The following is a 22,389-nucleotide window of genomic DNA, read 5'->3' on the forward strand; positions in this document are numbered from 1 at the left end:
ATGTTTAATAAGGATTGTTGATTAGGAAAGAACAATTATACACAACAACCTTATTCCACAAATAATGCTTGAACATATAAGACAAGTTGCATAGCACATAGAAACAATAGGTCACATGGTTCATCACTCATTGACAGCACCTCAACAATAGTCACTCAAGAAAACATACACGGCATGACAAGTATCAACATTAACATGACAGTTAAAACCAGTGACCCAATAGACACAGAATTAACACACTCACAAAATTTATTTCAGAAACATGCACTAAATATATATGTTTAGATTCCACAGAAAGAGACTACAAATACACAAAATACACACTATTTGATCACACATTCTCTACACTATCTAAATATGTATATATATATTACTAAAGCACATTCAACAAAAATCAACACTTTCAAACATACAGCTTTTCAAGCTTGCTTTATTTTTGAAAATTGGCTGTTAGAGCTTGTGAACTTGGATAATTTTTTTCTATTTTTGCTTCTATTAGCAAAAATATTAAAATTATAAATTATATTATAAAATTAGTAATAAAATATTTATTGCTAATTTTATAAATTAAAGATTTTTAGGAAGTTTTAACAATTTAATAGCTGCTTGAAACAAATATGCATTACAAATTTTAAAACAAGAAATATTCAAAAATAACCTGTCAAAATTACTTATTATTGGCATCATTTACATTATATTGAAATTGGAAATGAAATGAAGAAATCCAATAAATAGATAACAATTCAGAACATATTTTTTAAATGTTTATTTATTTTCAAATGCATTTGCTTTTATTATATACATTTTGTCAGATGTGTAAAAAGATGAAGTTGGTCATATTATGAATGAAAACATTTATTAAAATAATTATTTAGTTACATGAATTATGCTGTCTGTTTATAATTAAGTTGCCAAGTTTTGTGGATTTTATGGAAAACTCAGATAAAATCAGAAATTGAAGGAACAGCATATTCTTAAGCATTTATGGGAAATGATTAATACTAAATAAAATAAATTGCAAATGGATTTGAAGGGAAAAAATAATTTTTTTTATAAACGCTTTCGCCTTTATAAAACAAATTATTCTATATTTTACTTTTAAAGTTTCACATCTGTTTTATTTATTCAAAATTAAGTAGTCTTTTCAAGTCTTTCTTAACATTTTATCAATGTTTGGCATTTACTACACTTTTTAGTGACTCTGTATTAGGAATTGTTTTTTTTTTTACATTTATTTAAAACTGTATTGTTAAGCTTAATACTTCGTCAAACCTCAAAAATGTTTATTTATACATGAAATTGCATTTTAATATATTTATTTTTAATTCATGAAAATGTAATGTGTTGGGTTATTTTATTTGTTTAGTTAAATGTTTTTCTTATTTTTGTTTTTTGCAAATTAAAGTTTAAATAAAAAAAGTTTTTCCTTAAAATCTACTTTGAGCATAATTCAAGTTAATACAAATTAATTCTTAACATAAATTAGTTAACATTTTTATAGGAGAGCAATTTGATAATCTTATAAGCCTATTATTATATTATTTAATATAAATTAAATTCAACAGCTTCTTACATTGATAGTTCAGGGAAAAAATTAAAGACATACCATTATAATAAGAAAGAATATTAGATTTTTTAGAAGTGTAGAATAGTTTTAATATCTGTTAAAAATTAAACAAAAATTGGTATTATATCTAGTGAGATGAATAGATTATATTTCTTCTTCTCTCAGAATTACACTAATATAGTTTTTTCCCTCCAGATTACTTTCTCATGCAATGAAAGATCATATAGTCAGAGTTGCAAATGAGGCAGAATTTATTTTAAATCGTATGAGAGCAGATGATGTTCTAAAACATGCTGAATTTGAGGTAAATAGTTTTGTTGTGCAATTCGTTAATAGTATACTAGATTCCACTTATTGTAATCACAGATACTGTTATCAGTTGTTTAATGTTATCAGAATTAGCATATATCAAACATAATAATAAATCTTAAAGTTATAAGTTAATTGTTTTAACGTATCATTTTAGTGTCAGGCCAAGACTCCACTAGCGTAAAAACAGGCGTAAAAACCTTTGCCATAAAAGCTTTTAATCACGTGACCTATTTGCGTTTGTGTCTGGATTGCGGTCGAGGTCCAGCTACCAAAGTTTTTACAGTGACAGTACTATCGAAGTTATAAAGACAATGATTATATTCTACAAGTTTTTTTTCTGTACTATAATTACAAACGTAGTAAGTATTATTAATTAAGATAATATACAGCACTTATTAAGCTTAGCTTTTTTCATTATATACTCCTCTAAATTGAAGGATTTTCCTTTGGCCATCCGTATCGCGTGATTTAGGCATCTATTATTATAATCGGGATACTTCTTGTCGTAGATACACGAATACTTTCGAATGTTTTCGATAAATCTTTCCAGATCTATTCTAGAATAGCCATGAGGGAACGTACACAAAAGCTCATTTTCCGCCATTTTCACATTACGTCACAATGACCTAGATTTCACTGACTTCTGATTGGTGGATGGTACTGTTTTACGGCTGTATTCGTGTCCAAAGTTGAACACTGCTCAACTTGCTTTTACGCTGGTTTTACGACCTGCTCAAGCATAAAATATCAAGCATAAAATATCATGATTAAAAGCTTTTATGGCGAGGGGTTTTTACACCGTTTTTACAGTAGTGGAGTCTCGGCCTCAGAGTCAATAAAACCAGAATTTCTTCTAATTGTAGTCTTATTTACTTACTCTGTTTAATGTTATCATTCGGTTATTGTTATTATTGTTGGCAAATTCCAAAGTGATTGCAATAAGCAGATTTTACTGTATTTATAATTATTTTACTTGTCTTAAACATTTCAATATCCTAATTCATATTAAAACTGTTGTGGCTTTCAAAAATAATGTTTAAATTGATTATTATGAAAGTAACATATAAAACTGATTATTGAAAAAATGGATGATGATAAAAATTTGAAGTAACTTGACAAATGTATTAAAAATAATAAATGAATCATTTTTATTGATGAAGATTATTCAAAATTTTTTCTCCCTTTCTGGCTTTTTCCATCAGTTGGATCTATATTGAAAATAAAAATATGGGTTTATAAAATAAATGTCATTAAAGAATTATTTTGAAAAAGTCAAATCTTAATTTCAGTTACAGTTGAAAAGTTGCTAAATATTTGACAACTTTTAAACTGTTTGAGGATTTGTCATATGATTGTGCAGTACAATGTATTGTGCTGTTTTTGTGGGCAGTTGAGATTTAAATACTGTAATTTTACATATATTGTTCCAGTTAGAAGTTGTTTCCTAATCTTTACTCACAATAAAACATATATAATGGAATAAAATGGTAAAAAAGAATACATAAACTTTTAAAATCTAACTTCAATTTTTCATAAATAAATGTTTCAAGCTACATTAGTAGTTATGATCAAGTTCAAATATAGTTCAGATTGTTTCAAAAATATTTTGACATTATTAACATCACAAGTTATTCCATAATTTGCGATGTTAATCTCATGAACATCTGTATTTAAATCTGATGACGGCCACTAATAATTGCTGAAAATATTTGTTTATTTAAAATTTATACTGGATTTTATAGATTTGTGTGTTTGTTTTACTAGTTTATTCAATTACAGATGTTTTATATTAGTAAAGAATAAGAAATGACTTTCAACTGTGATAAATTTCAGATTCTGGATCTTTAAAACTTTATATATTTATGTAGCATTATGATCAGTCTTTTTCTCAGTTCTAATTTCAGAGACCTATATGAAATTATTTTCATTTGTTTCTCCTTATTCATGCTTATCAATTTCACTATCAGTCACAGTTATCTGTAATAAACAGAATTAAGGTTACTTATATATCTGTGTTGTTGGTATTATACATTAAGCTAACTACTAAACTGCCGAACGATCGCCTAAATATCGGGCTATTATATGGCTAATTAAATGATTAGAATAAAATAATTTGTCATTAGAGGTAAGCATTAGGCGCCATCTCTTAAGTAAATCAATAATTAAAATTAAATAAATAAATTATTAAGTTAATTTTAGAATTTTCTGGAATAAAAGAACTGGCCCGGGACGGGGCCTGAACCCGCAACCCCGCCCGCCGCGCGGTGCACTTGCCAGTTATGCCACCCGGACCCCGAGCAAGTCTTCACTTCCAGAATTATATTAGATTAGATATAACCTTACTTGGTTAAATACATCACTGACTGGGGATGACTTCATCGCCCACGACCCCAATGGCACTCAGCCAGCTAACGTAACACCCGGCGAGGTATATATGTATAAATAACAACATTCAAAGCCCGAATAGTATAACTACTAAACTGCCGAACGATCGCCTAATTCGGGCTTTGAATGTTATTATTTATATATATATATATACTTCGCCGGGTGTTACGTTAGCTGGCTGAGTGCTATTGGGGTTGTGGGCGATGAAGTTGTCCCCAGTCAGTGATGTATTTAACCAAGTAAGGTTATATCTAATCTAATGTAATTCTGGGAGCGAAGACTTGCTCAGGGTCCGGGTGGCGTAACTGGCAATCGCGGCGGGCGGGGGTTGCAGGTTCAGGCCCCGTCCCGGGCCAGTTCTTTTATTCCAGAAAATTCTAAAATTAACTTAATAATTTATTTATTTAATTTTAATTATTGATTTACTTAAGAGATGGCGCCTAACGCCTACCTCTAATGACAAATTACTTTATTCTAATCATTTAATTAGCCATATAATAGCCCGATATTTAGACGATCGTTCGGCAGTTTAGTAGTTATACTATTCGGGCTTTGAATGTTGTTATTTATACATTAAGCTAACTCACAATAATTTCATTTTTTAATAATCATTCATTACTTTAATCAAATTTAAATATTTGACTTTATGCTTTATTATAATTCTGGAAATTAGTGAAGTAATTTATTTCTTGCTGCATCTGTGAACAAGATGAGAACATGATAAAAAAATAAAAGAAAAAGATGATAACAATAATTGAGCAATATTATAATGTAAAATTTTTATAAATAAAGATATTAAATCCAACAGAACATGATTTATAATGAACAAAACTTAAATAGGTCTAAAGTCTACCTGTTCATAATATAAAGAAAATATGTGTATCTATGAAAATTAACTTTAAAATAATTAATAATAAATATCATTATAATCTGATTGATAAAGTAGTGAGGAAAAAAATATTACATTATATAGTTGATGAAAATTTATGAAAATTAAGATATTTTGTGCTTCATAATAACGTCATTTAAATTGTACCAAAATATTATATAACAACATGATATATAATCAATTTTTACAAAGAATCTTATTTTATGATGTAGACATTTGTCTTGAGTTTAAAGAAAGAAAAAAAAACTCGTAGATAAGACTAAAATAATTAAATAATTATTTGAAGAATAAAATTGAATAATTGAAAGATTGAACATTAACTTCATTTTAAACAAATTTAAATTTTAAATATTAAACAATTCATTTAGTATTACACCCATACCAAAATTGTAGGGACAGTAAGGTTTTTATGTTTTTGAATACATGATATATTTATGATTTCAAACAGGAGAATAAGTTACATCACATAATAAAAAAGTGACAACATTCAGACTGGTTTATGTCCAAAAGACTTCTCATAGTGGACAAACCTAAGTTATGTAACTTATTATAGAAACTTGATTCATATAAGACTAATTTGTTAGCCCATCTTTGACTTGGATAAGCTAAAACACACTGTATTATATAGAATTTATAAAGATGTTTTTAAGGTATCCTATTTAAGAAGTCCTATTCTGCCAAAATAGTTTCTTTCAATTTCCTATTTGTATTGTATTGTTTATTTCTTGTTTATACTTTATAGAATAGGACATAATAGGCCTATAATTTGTACATATTTTTTATTAGATTTAGTTCAGACTCCATACAATCCATATCAAGTTTTTTCTTATTGAAATGACATTTTATTCAAGTTTGGCATATGGATGTCCAGAAAGTTTGATATATATACTGTCCTGCTGGAATTTCCAGTTTGGTCCCAATGAACAAACAAAGAGTAACTTTATAGAATCCATTTTTACTGAAAATGAGCATTAAGTTTGGCTTTTCATAGAATGCAAATATTCCTTAGTCATAATTGATTCTCCTCGTTTTCTCTTAAGCTTAATTAAATCTTTGGTTCTTTGATCATGCCAGTAATATCCAAATTCACCAGTTCCATCTAAGTTTCATATTTTTTATTAAAAAACACAATTTCAATCATTCTGTCACCCAGCATTTGATATTTTTAGTCCATTTTAATATTTGGTCTTTGTGTAGCCATCAAGGCTGTTTTAATTTCTTACACAAATTTTATGATCTTATTTTTTAAGACAACTCCAGATTGTTTCATGGAAATTCTGAACAGGCCCATGTTCTTCTTCAATGATGTCCTTGTAGACAAGCCATGATGTGTATTTAACTACATAAAATAGCTTAAACTTCTGGAAGTATAACATTTCAATTTTTTGGACTACATTTTATACCATATTTTCCAATAGTTCTAAAATAGTTGTTTATTTATATGATATTGATTTATTATACAAAATAAAGATTTTTTAGTCCTCTTGTTCATTTAACTCAATTCCTAATGTATTTTGACTTTGTATGCATCTAGACTTTTTCTCCTTCTTTACCATTATTTTATATCACTGCATAATGAAGTCTACACTTATGTATCTATATACAAATTTCTCTATTAATCTAAATATAATAATATTTTAATAACTGCCCTTAAAATTTTATTACAACAATTTCTGTATGGACTTTAAAAATTCTTTTGATATTTTTTTCATCTGTATGTGCATATTGAAAAGTTAAGATTGTAAGTATTATGATATCTAATTTCAATGTGAGAAATCATTTTTACTGTTTTGTTTTTTTACTGATGAAAGTTTTCATTGGTTAAGCAAATGGCTCTATAATTATGTTACAGTGTGTATATGTTTTTATGTGAGAGGCTATTGTATCTCATATTCAGATCCAAACTTAATAATGACTTTGTTTTTAAAGTTGTTATTAAGTTTGGATCTGATGATCATGCATAGTAATTTCAAAAAACATTTTATCAAATAATAAACTTCCTCCTTAAAATTATTAGATTATCTATACGACAAATTATCCATTTTGTCGTATAGATAATAAAATATTCTTGCTTTAAAAACCAATGGTTTTCTCATTGAATTAAATTTGAATAATTTTGTATATTTAATTTTTTGATATAGAAAGATTTTGATAATTAAAACTGAATATTTATAAATGTATGAAAATATAATATTTTTGGTTTTAGTCACTTTGTGCACAGACAACTGTAGATAGGAAAGAAGAAGAAAAAATGTGTGATCATCTTATTACTGCTGCTCGTAGAAGAGATAGTGTAACAGCAAATAAGTCTGTAGAAAAGATATTAAATATATTGACAAATAAGCATGGTGCATGGGGTTCCAAAACAACAAATGTTCCTCTTACTGAATATTTGAAACTTGATTCCTGGGAAGATGATGCTAGACGACGCAAGCGTTTTGTACAAAATCCTTATGGTTCCAGTCACCCTGAGGCTACTTTACAAGCTGCCATTGAGCATGGTTAGTATTAATAGCATAGATTTTATTTTATTTTAGGGCCTGAAGATTACATGAAGATTATTTATTACATCCATAAAATCAATATAGATCTTGATCTTGATATTTGATAATACTAGAATGTAAATTAAAAAAAAAAGAAAGCAAGATAATTTAAATATATATAAATTGATGTTTCTAAATTTGTTGGAATATTTATGACACTTTTATATTATTAATAATATCTTATTTGTTATGATATGTTTTTTTATATTGGATTGCAAATTAAATGTAATTTCAGTGTATTTGAAATCCTTTTATATTGTAGAAAAAAATTTAAAAAAAATTATTTGGTAAATATTTTTAACAGCAGAAAAAAAAGACAGGATATAATTTTATGATTTTTTTCCATTTTTTTTAACTTTGTTTATTTAAAACTAGGCTATATTTAATCTTGATTCTTAATAATCATTAAATGTGCTGTATATTTATATATAATCATAATTTTGTAAATATTTTCAGGTGCTCCAGAAGATGCTATTTTGCAAGCAAGAGAAGAATTTCATAAGCATCTAGCAGCAACACGGAAACAACAACAGCAGCAACATCATTTACAAAGCAATGATTTGCTTGATGATAGTGATTTATGGGATGATAAAGATTTAGATGCAGAACTAACAGGTTTAATAATTTCTATAAATGAATCTGAAGAATTATTATATCATAGTCTATATTTAATACATATATGTATATTTTATTTTAGGGCCTGTTAGTTTCAGTACAAAATGTAGACTTATTGCCCCTGGAATAGTAGTACCAGGAATGCTTTCTGTTACCCAGTCAGAAATGTTTTTTGAAGTAGATGAAGATGAGCAAGAATTTAAAAAGACTGATCCTGCAGTATGTATACTTACAAAATATTTTAATTCGTTATTAGAAATTATTTATATTTTCATTTACACTTTTTATAATTTTCAAGTATTTTAAATAAAATTATATTTTAGTAACTTGTATGTTTGAAATAACAAAATTTCAATTATATTAAAATGTATCTGAAAAAGATAATGTGTAGGGATATAATTTGCAAGTTTTTAATACTGTATATCTCTGAAAATGGACAAAGGATGCAATAGCATCATTAAAATTGATTGATTATTGATTGAAATTTAAACCATATAAAAATTTGTAAATTGATAAACATCAAAATCTAAATTTTATTTATTTACCATGTTCCAACCAATTTGAATACATCTTCAGAATATATCAAATCTTTTAACATTGTTTTAATTTTTTAATTTCTACAATTTTTAAATAATCATTGGTTAAAAATATATTAAATTTTTAAATAAAATCAAAAATTCAAATTAAATCTATTTATACAGAAAATTTATTAAATTATAAAATTTAAATAGTTAAATATTCAGAAAATTAAAATATTAAAAATTTTGCTTATAAATTTAAAGTTTGGATAAAGTTTAATTTGTAGATTCAGTAAATCACTGTTTTTTTATGACATAAAAATGATTTATAATTTGTTCCTTTGCAGACTGCTATTTAAATTCTTATATAATGCATTTTATACAATTTATATTTTAATAAACAAATTCAATGAATTAGGCAAACTGTCTAGAAGAATTTTTTGCAGCTGAAGCTTTTGTTGATAGAATGTAATTCAATGTGTTGAAATTTTGGCTGAATTCACCAATGTTGCAATATCAGAATAATAAACAAGTAGCAGTGAACAAATATTATGCTTTTATTGATGAAACTGGCTAAAGATCTTTGTCAAATGTGATTGTTAGCATTTTAGTTCATAATTGGACCTAATTCAAATTATTGCAGTCATTATGATTTTAATTTGAGACAATAATTGCAACTAATTTTCATTCTGCTGTTCTCATATATTATTAGCCCAAGAGTCTGAGTGCCAAATAACTCAACCAGTTCCTTGGAATTCCAGGATTTTCAAAAATTGTTGCCATGTACAGTAGACCCCCCATAACACTGTTGATAATTCCATGTTGTATGAGTCACTTAGATTTTACAAATACGTGTGCCGGGCTGTGAACGGTTCATGTATTTGTAAAATCTAAGTGACTTGTACAACATGGAATTCATATAATGGAATTATCAACAGTGTTAGTTATAGGGGGGTCTACTGTAATGGTTGAAAACTTTATCAAGTTGAACAATAAATGAATAATGCTTACATTATATTTTTAAATTTTCTATATAGATAAATTTTAAAAATTGGGATTGTTATATCTGTTTAACAACATCTATCAACATATAACACAGTTAAAACTAGGAATGGTTCACATTTAAAAAAAATCTGCCTTTTCGTGAAACATTATTTATGTAATATTAAAACAATCAAATTCCATCAAATGCTATTCTTGTCAATTGCATACTTTTTACATTGAATTGGTTTATTTTACTTTTGACAAATTAATTACTGTATTATGAAACAAACTGAAGTTATGCATCCTGACATCTAAAAAAAGCAGAAGAAAAAACTTGTTAAAATAAGTTGTTAGAACTCTTGATATAAATTTATTATTAAAATAATTATGATTACTACTAATGAACTACTTTTGAGATAAATTGTGTAAATACTCGAGTAGACATAGAAGAAAGTAAGTCTTCTATTTCTAGACAAGAAGAAACATTCTAATTATGGTAAGGTTCTATAGTTCAATAGTTAGTTTAATGTAATATAACATTTTGTAAAAAGTTGCAGAACATTTACATGAATCAAACAATTGTAATTTTTGTATCAAATAAAATTCATTATGCTTAATTTCATCTTATCGAAAACATTGTAGAATGTAACCAGAGGTTAGAGATCCTTGGTTTATGTTTTCTGCCATATAAATGTACTGACAGGCCAAATACAGTTTCCTTGAAGGATATTTATCCAGCCTACATAGCTTGTTTTCAAGGACATGTTTTATCACCAGCATTTTAACTAGTTCAAAACATATAAACTTTTGAAAATTCAACTAGAACTATTATGATTTATATAAAAATCTATTTATAGAAGAATTTTTAGGAGAATTTTGCACTGAGCCATAGGAGAATTTTGCACTGAGAATATTTTCTATTTTTGCATATATGTATCTTTAGGAACAAGCCTTTTTGGAAATTTTATATCAGCAGCAAGCTAACATTTTATTGATGGCCATCTGATCATTATTTGCACTTTATTTTGGTCTTTGCTTTATTTCTAAATGTCATTTGATTAAATAAAATTTTCATTTATCTTATTGAATTATTATTTTGATCTATTTAAAGTATTTGTTATTTTATGAAACTGTCTTTGATAGTTGTTGTGTCAAATGTTATAAGATGTAGGTCTAATGAAACAAGTTATAACTCAGGACTTGTTTTATTGTTTTTAGATTTCAATATTTTATTTGTTTATTTTCCCCCTCTGTATTGTAACATAGGGCACAGAGGGAAAAAATAAACATTAACTACATTTGAAACAAAAAATACTAAGCAGCAACACAACAGCATCTTAGGAAAAAGAACAAGTACAATATTTTTTGCAAATTTACTGTTATTTTAGAAACAATAAATCAAGAATAAGAATTTTGTACTACTATAACATCAAATAGATGTGAAAAATGTGCTGAGTTAATAAAAGTGTTTTTTATTTATTTATTTTAAAAATAATTAATGTAGTACCATAACTAAATTAGTAACAATTTTATTACTTTAAATTGTAATAATTAACACATTCGAAGTAAATTGTTGTTATGGGATTTTAGATGAAATTTAAGTAATACTGAAAAAGCGTAATTTCAATTAGTCTGTGTCAGAATTTTATTCTATACTGGTTAAGTAAGTTACAAAACATATACATATTATGTGAAGTGATATCTAAATAGAATATAAATGGTTTCTGTTATTTGTTTCGAAGTTTTGCTTATTCATATTTAATTATACAGAGATTAATTTATATGAAATTCCCTCATATATTCAACGTATAACTTTCAATATATGAGAAGATAACTTTTAAGAGAGACAGACATTCATATGTAATCTAAAATATAAATAAGTCATTAATTCAGCAATTAATTATTATTAACTTTACGAAAATATTTAAAAAAGAGTTTATCATAAATGTATCGTTTACTTAACACAAAGAAAAGCAAAAATAGGACCCAGAGGCGACAACCGGGAAACAGATTATTACTTAGGGTGGTCGAGACCAAAAGGTCAAGTAACCGAAGAAGAGGGAGAATGAAAATGAACAAAAACCAACAACCCAATTATAAGAGTGGCATTATCCACACACCGAATCATTCAAATATGCGTGAAATATATCGTTATTTACACGAATATGACTTTGAAAGACAATAAATATCTCTATATACTGTACAAATTTTTCGTTGAATCATGTACTTTTGGATTAAAAAATTGAAAATAAAATGTTAATAATTTATTTAATGTTTACTAATAACTTCTGTTTTAATTTACGTTTAACTATTTCAATATCACATTCATTGCTATTATTTATGAATTTTTCAAAAACCTGAAATATTAAAGTCTTAATTACAAAGCAGATTTAATCAAAACAAAAGTAATATGCGCAAAGAGATAATTTAAAAACAAACTGTAAATTAACAAATTAAAGAAACTGATTATGATTTAATATTATAATATCCAGTATATTTATTATGCATTGTATATAAATTCGTTTGTTTTAAACGGTCTTTACTACGCCTTAAAATTTGATTGATGATGATAGTTTAAGAGCATATTCAACTCAAGATACTAAAAATCCTTCTTAGAAGTATTCTTTATTATTAAAAATCAATATATTTATTCTGGTCATTTTCGTTGTTTTTCTGTTTTATATAACGTAATTTTATCATCAGTCCATTTAATATCAAAATGGTCATTAAATATATTATACATTACTGGTAAAGTCCGTTGGTATCGGAAAACCTAGGTTTGCCAAGACAATCCCCAGATTACCGCTACAATTTAGGCAAAGTACGAAATGACGCTGCTTTTCGCACTTTGACTAAAAGAAATATAGTATAGGCAAACTTAGATATCCGTAAGAAGGTTAGGCAAAGTCGAAAATTGCTTTATTCATTTCGGAGAGTTTACCCAGAAAGATCAGTCATCAGTCACAACCATGCTGTAAGAAATAATGCTATAATTGTGATCACGTGTTTACTTCTTTGTATTCACGGACGTTTGCAATCCTTGTTTGTCAAGAAAATGTTAGGATATTTTATGGTTAAAAAAAAAAAGACTGCACTATTTGAAAAAATATTTTTAACGAATAATTTTTGTCAGAATTTTTCAAACTACAAAGAAATGCTGTTGTTATTTAATTGATTTTGACATATTTTTGTAAAAAGCTTTTTAATAGCTAATTTTCGAATAGATGCTATGATTCTATGCCATTCATAATAAAACAGTAAAAACACCTCTAACTATATTACAGTTATATTTGAAACTAATCTCTTACAAGTAAAAACTTAGGCCTTGTAAGTTAAGAATAAATCGCCAAATGTTTTTTAAAAAAATAATTAATTTAGAGACAAATTGATAAAAATGCGGAATAAATCGTGTTTATTTTATGATTTTGTAGAATTTAAATTGTCGCTCCATTAGGTTTGATTGATTTTTCTCAGCGAACTCCGAAATTAATACAACAATTTAGACTCTGCCTAACCCTCTTGTGGCACACCCAAGTTTTCCTACATTTCTTTTAGTCAAAGCCGAAAACATTTCGTACTTTGCCTAAACTGTTGTTGTAATCTGTGGATTAACTAAAACTTAGATTTGTCTGTCGACTTTGAACTTTGTTCCGGTAACATATACAATATTTATTAATTTATGCATTAGTTTTTAGTTAAAATACTAATGGTTGGATACATTTTAACTAAAAACCAATGAAATCATCTCTTAGCTTAACTAGGAACAGTTAAATTCAGCTTTACAGTAATTTATAAATTGAAAAAAAATCGTTAGCATTTTATTAGAAGTATGTTTATTTTATAGAAATTCTCGTTATTTTTATTTAGTGATAATTTACTTGTATTTGAATAACCTCGTCATTGAATACTGATTTAGATTTTAACAATCCATAAATGTAAGTGTGAATTATTTTAGTTTCCTACTTAGACCCTCATATTTTTATTAGTGATACGAATCAGTCTCTCTTCATCCCTCACCGTTCTAGCTGACTTCAATATGGAACAAACCTATTTGTAGAGAGCGTAATTGTGGCTGACCTATAGTCTTTAATGTTCTGTTGCCTCACGTTAACAAATCAAGTAATCATTCCAAGAATTTATATGAGATTAGATATATTCGTATAAATATAGTTATATATCCATATGATTTTTCTAAAAATTGTTTGTCATTTCGATATCGAACAGATATGTGAAAACCAGACAATTGTCTTAATCATTAGTAAAAATACGAGGGTCTAAATCGGACTCAAACCTAGATTGCTCATGGCAATAGATGCCTTGCTATACAGAAAATTCTGTAGCAGAAATGCTTTATGCATTGTTTAAATGATGTGTAACTACATTTAAATATGACAAATTGAAAATGTTCCAAATATGAGTCAACAGAACTATAAATTTTATTATAATCAAAAGTATAAATAAAAATAAAGTATTAAACGAATAGATATAGTGCTGGATAATGGATTTATATTTTTATATTTTAGTTATACTGTATTTATATAGTAATAAAAATATGTAAATCATAATTGTCCATTTGCTTTCTTACTATTATTTAAATCAATTAAATTATCTGGTATATTTTAAAATAATTTATTTTTAAGACGAGATTTTACAATCAAAAATAAGGCACTGTACAGTACATCTTAATAAAAGTCATCTGTGAAGTTTTTATGAATCAAGGATACAGTCTTAAATATATTCAATGCCAACTTATAACATCTGGCACAACAACTATCAAAGACAGTTTCATAAAATAACAAATACTTTAAATAGATCAAAATAATAATTCAATAAAATAAATGATATTTAGAAATGAAAAAAAAGTGCAAATAACGATCAGATTGTCATCAATGAAGATGTCAGCCTGCTGCTGTGGAATTTCCGAAAAGGTTAAAATTCTAAGTGTGAAAATTTAAAATGCTAAAAATTGTTTCACATTATATTTGTAGAATAAGAACTATCTTCCATTAGTAACCATTCTAATTATATGTTATATTTACTTCTTATGTAGCGAATAATTCGATGAAATCAGAATATACTGTATTATGAATCTATACTAATATTATAAAGAGGTAATGTTTGTAAGTTTGTATGTAGGGGTAATCTCCGAAACTATTCATCCGATTTCAAAAATTCTTTCGCCAATATTTAGAATGGAACTTCAGGGTGGACATAGGCTGTATATTATTCCGTTAAACATTCATATAAATTAAATTAAAATATATAATCTAGGTTAAGGCTTTTATGTCCAACAGATGGCGCTACGAGTACGACGCCCTAAGTTTGCTTTTCTGTGAGGCATTATGCTTTTCTGTGAAAATGAACTAAAGCAGATCATCATCTATCTATCTGTATAAATAAAAATGTAATGTTCGTTTGTTCCTACCGATTCCTTTGAAATTTTGACACAACGCTGCATTCGAATGCGCACGTGTTTCTATATAATATACATGTCGAAATTCCCCCACTGGGGGGTGATGGACAGGATTAAGGCTTACCGTAAAGAACTTGGCTTTTATTATACTATTTTAGATGCGGGTTTTTGCGTTTTTGATTGCATTTTAATAGGGTACGTCAAGAGAATGCACACTAAGAAGGGATTTTTCGAAAAATTTTCCCCCCCATGGGGAAAGTGTTATACATTTATAGGCTAATAGATACATTTTGAGCCACATCAACGCGTCTGCTAGTAACTAATATTTTGATTCATTGGGTTTTTTTTATTAATTTAAGTAGGTATGATTCGATATGAAGTTCAGAAAATCAGTCGTTGGATTCCAGATTATATGCAAAGTGATAACCTTTGTTTTAAGAAATTGACATAATTTGGCTAAAATGATAATGACAAATACAGTAGAGCGTCGATTATCCGAAGGTCAATCATCCGAAACGTCAATCATCCGAAAGAATCCAGTCGGCAAATTTAAATTTTTGCCAGTGCTGTGGTGCTGCAATCTTTGGCTATGTCTTGGGCTACTCAAATATTTCACGTTTTTGATACTAAATTAACTTCTGAAGTATAATTTTTTATTGTTTTTATATTTTTCAATATATTTATTTTGTTTGTACAAAATAAAAAAATAATTTTTAACGATACAATAGTCTTCGTTAGGCTTAACATCGATGAAAACTCAACGCAAAGCGACACGCAATGGAGAAAAATTTCAACATGGAATAAATTAATATATTTTTTCGTGCATAATCGGTTATCCGAAACATCGATCTTCCGAACAACCCCAGTCTCCAATTGATTCGGATAATCGACGCTCTACTGTAGTTGTTACTTTTAAAAACTTTGTTCTGTCTATTAACTTCAGGATCATCAGCTTTTCATATGTAGTAAAACCACTTTACAAGTATCATAGCAATAAGGAATTCAGTAGTAAAATCAAGATTAAACTGGTCGAGGACACTTTAGCGCAAATAAAATTAGAACACGGTGGTTATGTCTTGATCATTTTGACTACTATAACACTCAAGACTATCAGGTTTAACGATTTTTTTTTTTCTAGTTGGATTACTTTTTACTAATATTGAGGGGAACTGTTTGTTTTGTGTGATTTCCTACCAAGTTCAAGCCGAATACATCCATGTAGGCAACAGCTTTATGACTGTTTCTACCATTTGAATCATAGAATCATTAACAAATGATTCAGATTTTCTGTAATACCGTAACAATCAAAAAAGATCGCTTCGGCAAGTTCGTTATGACTAGCTGTAACTGCTGTGTCTAAACGTCCCATCTAGTTCAAAATACTAACTACAGTTTATATATAATCGGCTAGTTCAACAGAGCCGATTATATAGATGATCATAATTAAAGTATCCCTGTTCAACGCTGTCTGGAGGTATATGTAGCATTCAAATTCAATCAAATTTTGTATGCAGACATTTCTGTATTTTGTGAAACAGATTTCCGGATGGAAGAACTTTTCTTCAAAACTCACCACTGTAGCGTTGCGAGCGGCAAAAAAATCTTCTGCAATTTTTTAATTAAGGGGTCGCGATTCTCGAAGCGCACTCGCGGCATCGGCATTGTTTTCATTAAACAGCTTTGCAAGAAAGGCACGATCATCACAATCACTGCTGATCCACAGTATTACTAATGGTAGGTAATGGAATACGTAATACCCATGAAGTGTGAATGGTATTACTGTACGAATAACATTTTTATACCTAGAAATTGACCATACATCTTACTTTTTGCCGCTCGCAGTACTACAAGGTCCCTTAGTGTTTAGTTTTAGGAACTAAATTTTTTTTTCTTAAAACCGCTTTCCTATATCAAAGAAACGTCAGCATACAAATTTTAGTTGAGTTTGAACTGCCACATTGCCTCTAGAAGGCATTCAATACGAGTGCTTTACGATCACTCTTTATACAAGTACATTATTTAGTTTGAATTGGATGAAATAGCCTTTATCGTTGGTCATTTTTGTTTAATGACATAATAACGCTTCGTTACTGGACGATTTGTTATCAAAATTTTCTGAATATACTTAAATTATACCCAAATTGTTTAATTACATTAAAAAATTGACTTACTACTCCCAGGAAAATTAAAACAGTTTTTAGAAGAGAGTTTTTCTACAAGTTGCTATTATTAAATTGAATCTGCTCCAGACCGAATATAATTTATCGTGGGTAATAGAGGTTAGGCGTCGGTTCCAATTCCCACTTTTGCTGAACAGGCCGTCCGTAATGCGTGCAATTATAGCCAGCAGTATAGCCCCACTATATACCGATGTTAATTAATCACAGTTGTTATTAAATTGATTTCAGTTTTTAATTAGGAAAGTATTTTTGAATGTGTACCTATCGAACGAAATGAGAAATAATGGCTTTTTCGTTATTTAAAAAAAAAATACATTTTATATATATATTTATTACTTAATTATAGAATACTTATTAGAACGTGTAGAATTAACACGTAATTTATTTTGGATCTGGATTCGAATCTGGTTCGGACACTCGTAACTTGCCATTGTTAGTTCGAATATATTAGGGTGTCGTTCCTATTCTCGACTCGTGCTGATAGGCAGGCTCTATTGTAGACCTGGCTTTTCCATAATCAGAAAAAATTGAGACCGGCCATACAATCCATATTGAAGTGGTTTAAGTAATGAATCTTCCAAATACATGGAATTTTATTTGCATATACGTAGTCTAAGTTAAATATTTCCTATGAATCTCCTATCTACAAAAAAACAAACAAAAAATTCTCGGGAGTTTTCAGATTTATTGTATTTGTAAAGGCCACAATGGAAAAGGAATTTATTTTAATGAATTATAATTCTTTTAATACAGACTTCAATTTAAATCATTAAAAATTTTTTAATAGTATAGTTAATTTTCGTACATCAACAGCTTAAACCTACGTTCCATGAAATGTAATTGTAAAGCAGTGTTGAGATATATCCAGAAACATCGCACCTAAATCCTATAATGTCAGTATATTGTTGAAAGAACTGGAATTCTGAAGTCATAGTTAGGAGGGAATTTTGTCGTGTGCCAATTATTGAATGTATGTAACAAGAATTGTTGGGAGTAAAAGACCCAGTATTAGTGCTTATAGTAAATCTTTTACATACCAATTGTTATTCAGAGTATGAATGGGCTATAAAGTCGTTTTTATCTCGATTTTTAGGATAATTTTCTAATGAATCTTGCCAAGATTGGGAATGAATGAATCTAGTGATGATACGAAATAGCACTAGGTAAACGTACCAAATGTTAATTTATTCAAAAAAAAATCACTACAGAAGTGTGAATTATCGTCTCGTGCCATCTAAGAAAATTGTTCATTATACACATGTACTAAAATAAGTTTATATCAAATACATAAGTAATAACAAGACTTTGAAATTAGTAATTAACTGTATTCCCTTGTATTAAATGAAAATCGAACGAAATAATTTCTGAAATTGTTAAAACACGAAACAATTAATTTCATTCATTCGTTAACAGATGGCATTGGTGTAGCGTTTCTTGTACGGATTAGAAATATTTAGAAAATTTCTAACAAGTAAGATTTGTTGAAATTGAATTTCAAATAATTTTAATCTTAAATATTCAGTTCATCTCCTGCATATAAACAACTTGTCAGTTATGATTTATAACTAAAATAGGTCTATGAGATGGTCAATAAATGAGATAATTTCTTTTACCAATACAACCATCCCGAACCTCGGAATTTTTCATAAAGGGTTTAAAATTTAATCTACTTTTATTGCTATCGTATTTTTATTTTTTAAGAAATAGTGATGCTTTCGAACACTTTTTTTTTTACTTTTTTATCATTATTGAATTTGAAATGTGGTATTATGACAAACAAGTATGGATATAAATTGAAGAATATGAATTGGAAAAAACCTTTGTTCAATTTAACGTTTATCACTCATTTGTCGTTTAAAAGAATCAAACATTAGACAAATCTTTCCTTTTTTTAACCACCAAAAAGGGGTTTGTAGGCAAATAAACAAACTTGTTATGTCCTTCGAAACCGACGTTCACCAGAGGTCAAGAACCACTCAGAAGACAATTTTAATTCACAGATCTTTATTTAAGCTATATGATCGGAGTTTGTACCGATTCTCCTCAGTATAGGTATACTCTGCGACAGTTTTGATTTTTTTTAGTAACCTTACATCAATTACAGTTACAATCCTACAAACTCCTTTTTGGTGGTTAAAAAAAGAGAGATTGTATTTGGAGAATATTGCTGATATTAGCTTTATATTAAGCAAATCTTTTCAATTTGTTGTAAAGAATTAATAATAATAATAATAATAATAATTGAACTGATAACATCCTAAAGATCCGTATTGGAATATGAATAAATTGTGTATGATTTTTTAAATTATTATTAGTTCCATGCTAACTGTGATAGCAATGCAGCTACGTCTGTTTCTGAAGGGCTAAGTTAAGAAGTCTTACATAAAGTCTATTATAAATTGTTGTCTCACATTAGAAATTCAAACAAAGCTACTCTGACTTTTAATTGAAAAGTGAAACAGAATTAGAATTGATTTAAATCCTTCTTTTATAAATTTTAATAGTAAATAATTAAATTCTTTTCGTAAAACAAAGCTTAAACGAATTCTTTATATTCAAATCCGTCATATTGAAATGGTTGATATTTTGCTAAATAAATATATAAATATAGTCTAATTAATTTTCTATTCAATTTATCTTTGTATAAATTATTTAATTGTACAAAAAATAAAAATAAATAAATAAATATGCTTCCAGCGCTACTATTAAATTATTTTTATATAATAATTTGCTCCAATATGTCACTTGAATAAANTGAGAATTTAATTTTTAAACAGACCAAGCATTAACAGTCGCCATTTAATGTTTATAATAATGTGTTTTGCTTAATTACTTATTATTGAGATGAATTTAAACATGATATAATAAGAAATTTTCAGTATTAGGCTATATGCCATTTATTAAATAAACATAGTTCAAATTCATAGGCTTATAATTATTAAAATAATAAATGGAAACCTGATTAGGTGTAATCGGTGATTAATGATCGCTTACTATAAATAATAACGGATAATTTCTTAGTAACTATTAACATTCCTAATTTATTCTAATCATCAATAATTTTTTAACAGAAAAAATAATTATTTAAGGACCTTTAAAAATGCTTTAATTGGATATATTTTGTTCCGTTAATTTCGGTTTAAGATATTGTTTAAACATAAAATTATTTAAGTAGAAAATTTTCTCCAAGTTTTCTTTTAAATTTTAAAAAATATCTTCGTAGTTACTAAATTAGTAATGTATTAACGATATATTTTAAAATTTAGTATATTAAATTTTTCAAAATTATTTATGGGTATTGTTTTCCTATTTAAATATTCGAGTTATATTAAAACTAAAAATGCATTCCCGCGAAAGCGAGTTCGTTGACCAGACAGGAAAGAAAAACAAAATAAAATAAAAAAAAAAAATCAAATGGATTGACTTTCTTAAGTTCGCCGCCTTCGATCGATGAAAATGGGTTACCGGTAACCTTAAATCAAGAGCTGTCACCGACGTTCTCGAGAGATTTCTCTGCCACTGTCTTACAGAACCGTTGGCAACTGGAAGACCATGCATTATTATTATTTTTTTTCTACTTTTTTTAATCTAGGAAATAGTTTTGTAATGGTTATAAAGCAATTAGAAATAGTTACTTTTAATTCTTTATTTTCGAAGTTATATTGCAAGTTTGAAGAAAATTACACTTTTGATTTTCAAGTAAACTTATTCATTCTTTATAATTTAAAATTAGAAAATAATTAGTTGCGGTTTCGTAAATTCAAAGGTTTGTTTTCATAAAAGTTAATCGCTGTTTATGGTGTACTGTACAGTTAACTGTTGATTTTGCTAAATGTAATGTAATATGGATGTTGCTCGTGATCATGTAGAAGGTAGATGATGCCAGCACATAGATTTTGTATCCATTAAGTACTAATTCGCTATTGCTGACTTGTTACATCGTTATCAGTGGTGTTGATGCGTTCTCTGTTATAGGTGATTTTATGCGTTACCACGCTATTGTAATGCATCTGAAATACTTGATATCTCAGATTTTCATAATCGTACATTAAAATTTCGTATCATACTTGGATCAGAATATCTTTCTTGAGGATATCGTTGAACTTACATTTGGAAATACAATTCTTGTTAAATTGATTCTAATGTTAAACATATATCAGAAAATCCACATAACGAATAACACGTTATAGTTGTTTGTTTAATCAAAAATTATAATCTTTCCGGAAATACAAAAAATAAGCTGTTAAAAATAGTATGTAATATGTAATTGGAATTAAAGATTGAGGAAAGATGCTCCAATTTCGATTTTTTTTAAATACTAAAAATATCACAAAATCTTCCTTTTAACAAAATTGAAGCTTAAGTATTAAAATTTAATATAAATTTATCGAATATTACGATTACCAATGGTTCATAAATGCTTCATAGATTATATAATAAACTATATTATATACATATATATAATCTATGAAGGTATAAGAAAATTGTGCGTAATAAATGCTGATGAAAAGTTAGCGTATGAAGAAGTGTATGAAATAACCTGACATACTTTTTAAAGAAAATTAAATCGTCATTATTTCTAGAGTATTGATTGGAATTTAAATAAGAGCTAAATATTACATATAAAGAAACAGAAGATTAGATTTTTTAAAAAAATTCTTATGTTATATGTAGCCTAGATTAATTTTCCTTATATCAAACGTCAGAGATATTTATTAAAAAATTATTTATATCGAATAAACGTTGGCAAGATTTATTTTTGCCATGTAATAATTATTGTTATTGGCATAAACGAAATGGATCACACTTAAAATAAATTTATACTTTTCCGTAATCTATTTGTTTATTATTAAAGTATATTTTCGTCTATAAAAATAAATGATTGAACTTAATTATATAAATAAGTCAATCAAGCAAAAATGTTTTGTTTGGATTTATTTTTAAAATTCAATTTTATTAATACGAAGTGTTGATTGCTATAAA

The 22,389-nt window shown here is 27.3% G+C and overlaps 1 protein-coding gene across 2 annotated transcripts in view; it reads left to right on the forward strand.

Annotated features, from left to right (window-relative positions):
* LOC111614894 (neurobeachin-like) overlaps positions 1-22,389 on the forward strand; it is a 278,182-nt gene that overhangs the window by 173,645 nt on the left and 82,148 nt on the right. For both annotated transcript variants that reach the window (XM_023356276.1, XM_023356268.1), the window contains 4 exons: positions 1,763-1,871; positions 7,360-7,654; positions 8,153-8,311; positions 8,394-8,530. In XM_023356276.1, the coding sequence (XP_023212044.1) occupies positions 1,763-1,871; positions 7,360-7,654; positions 8,153-8,311; positions 8,394-8,530 (700 nt within the window). The remainder of the gene's footprint in view (positions 1-1,762; positions 1,872-7,359; positions 7,655-8,152; positions 8,312-8,393; positions 8,531-22,389) is intronic.

This window comes from Centruroides sculpturatus, unplaced genomic scaffold (assembly GCF_000671375.1).
Source record: "Centruroides sculpturatus isolate CEXI.00-Female unplaced genomic scaffold, Cexi_2.0 scaffold81, whole genome shotgun sequence".
Classification (NCBI taxonomy): Eukaryota; Metazoa; Arthropoda; class Arachnida; order Scorpiones; family Buthidae; genus Centruroides; species Centruroides sculpturatus.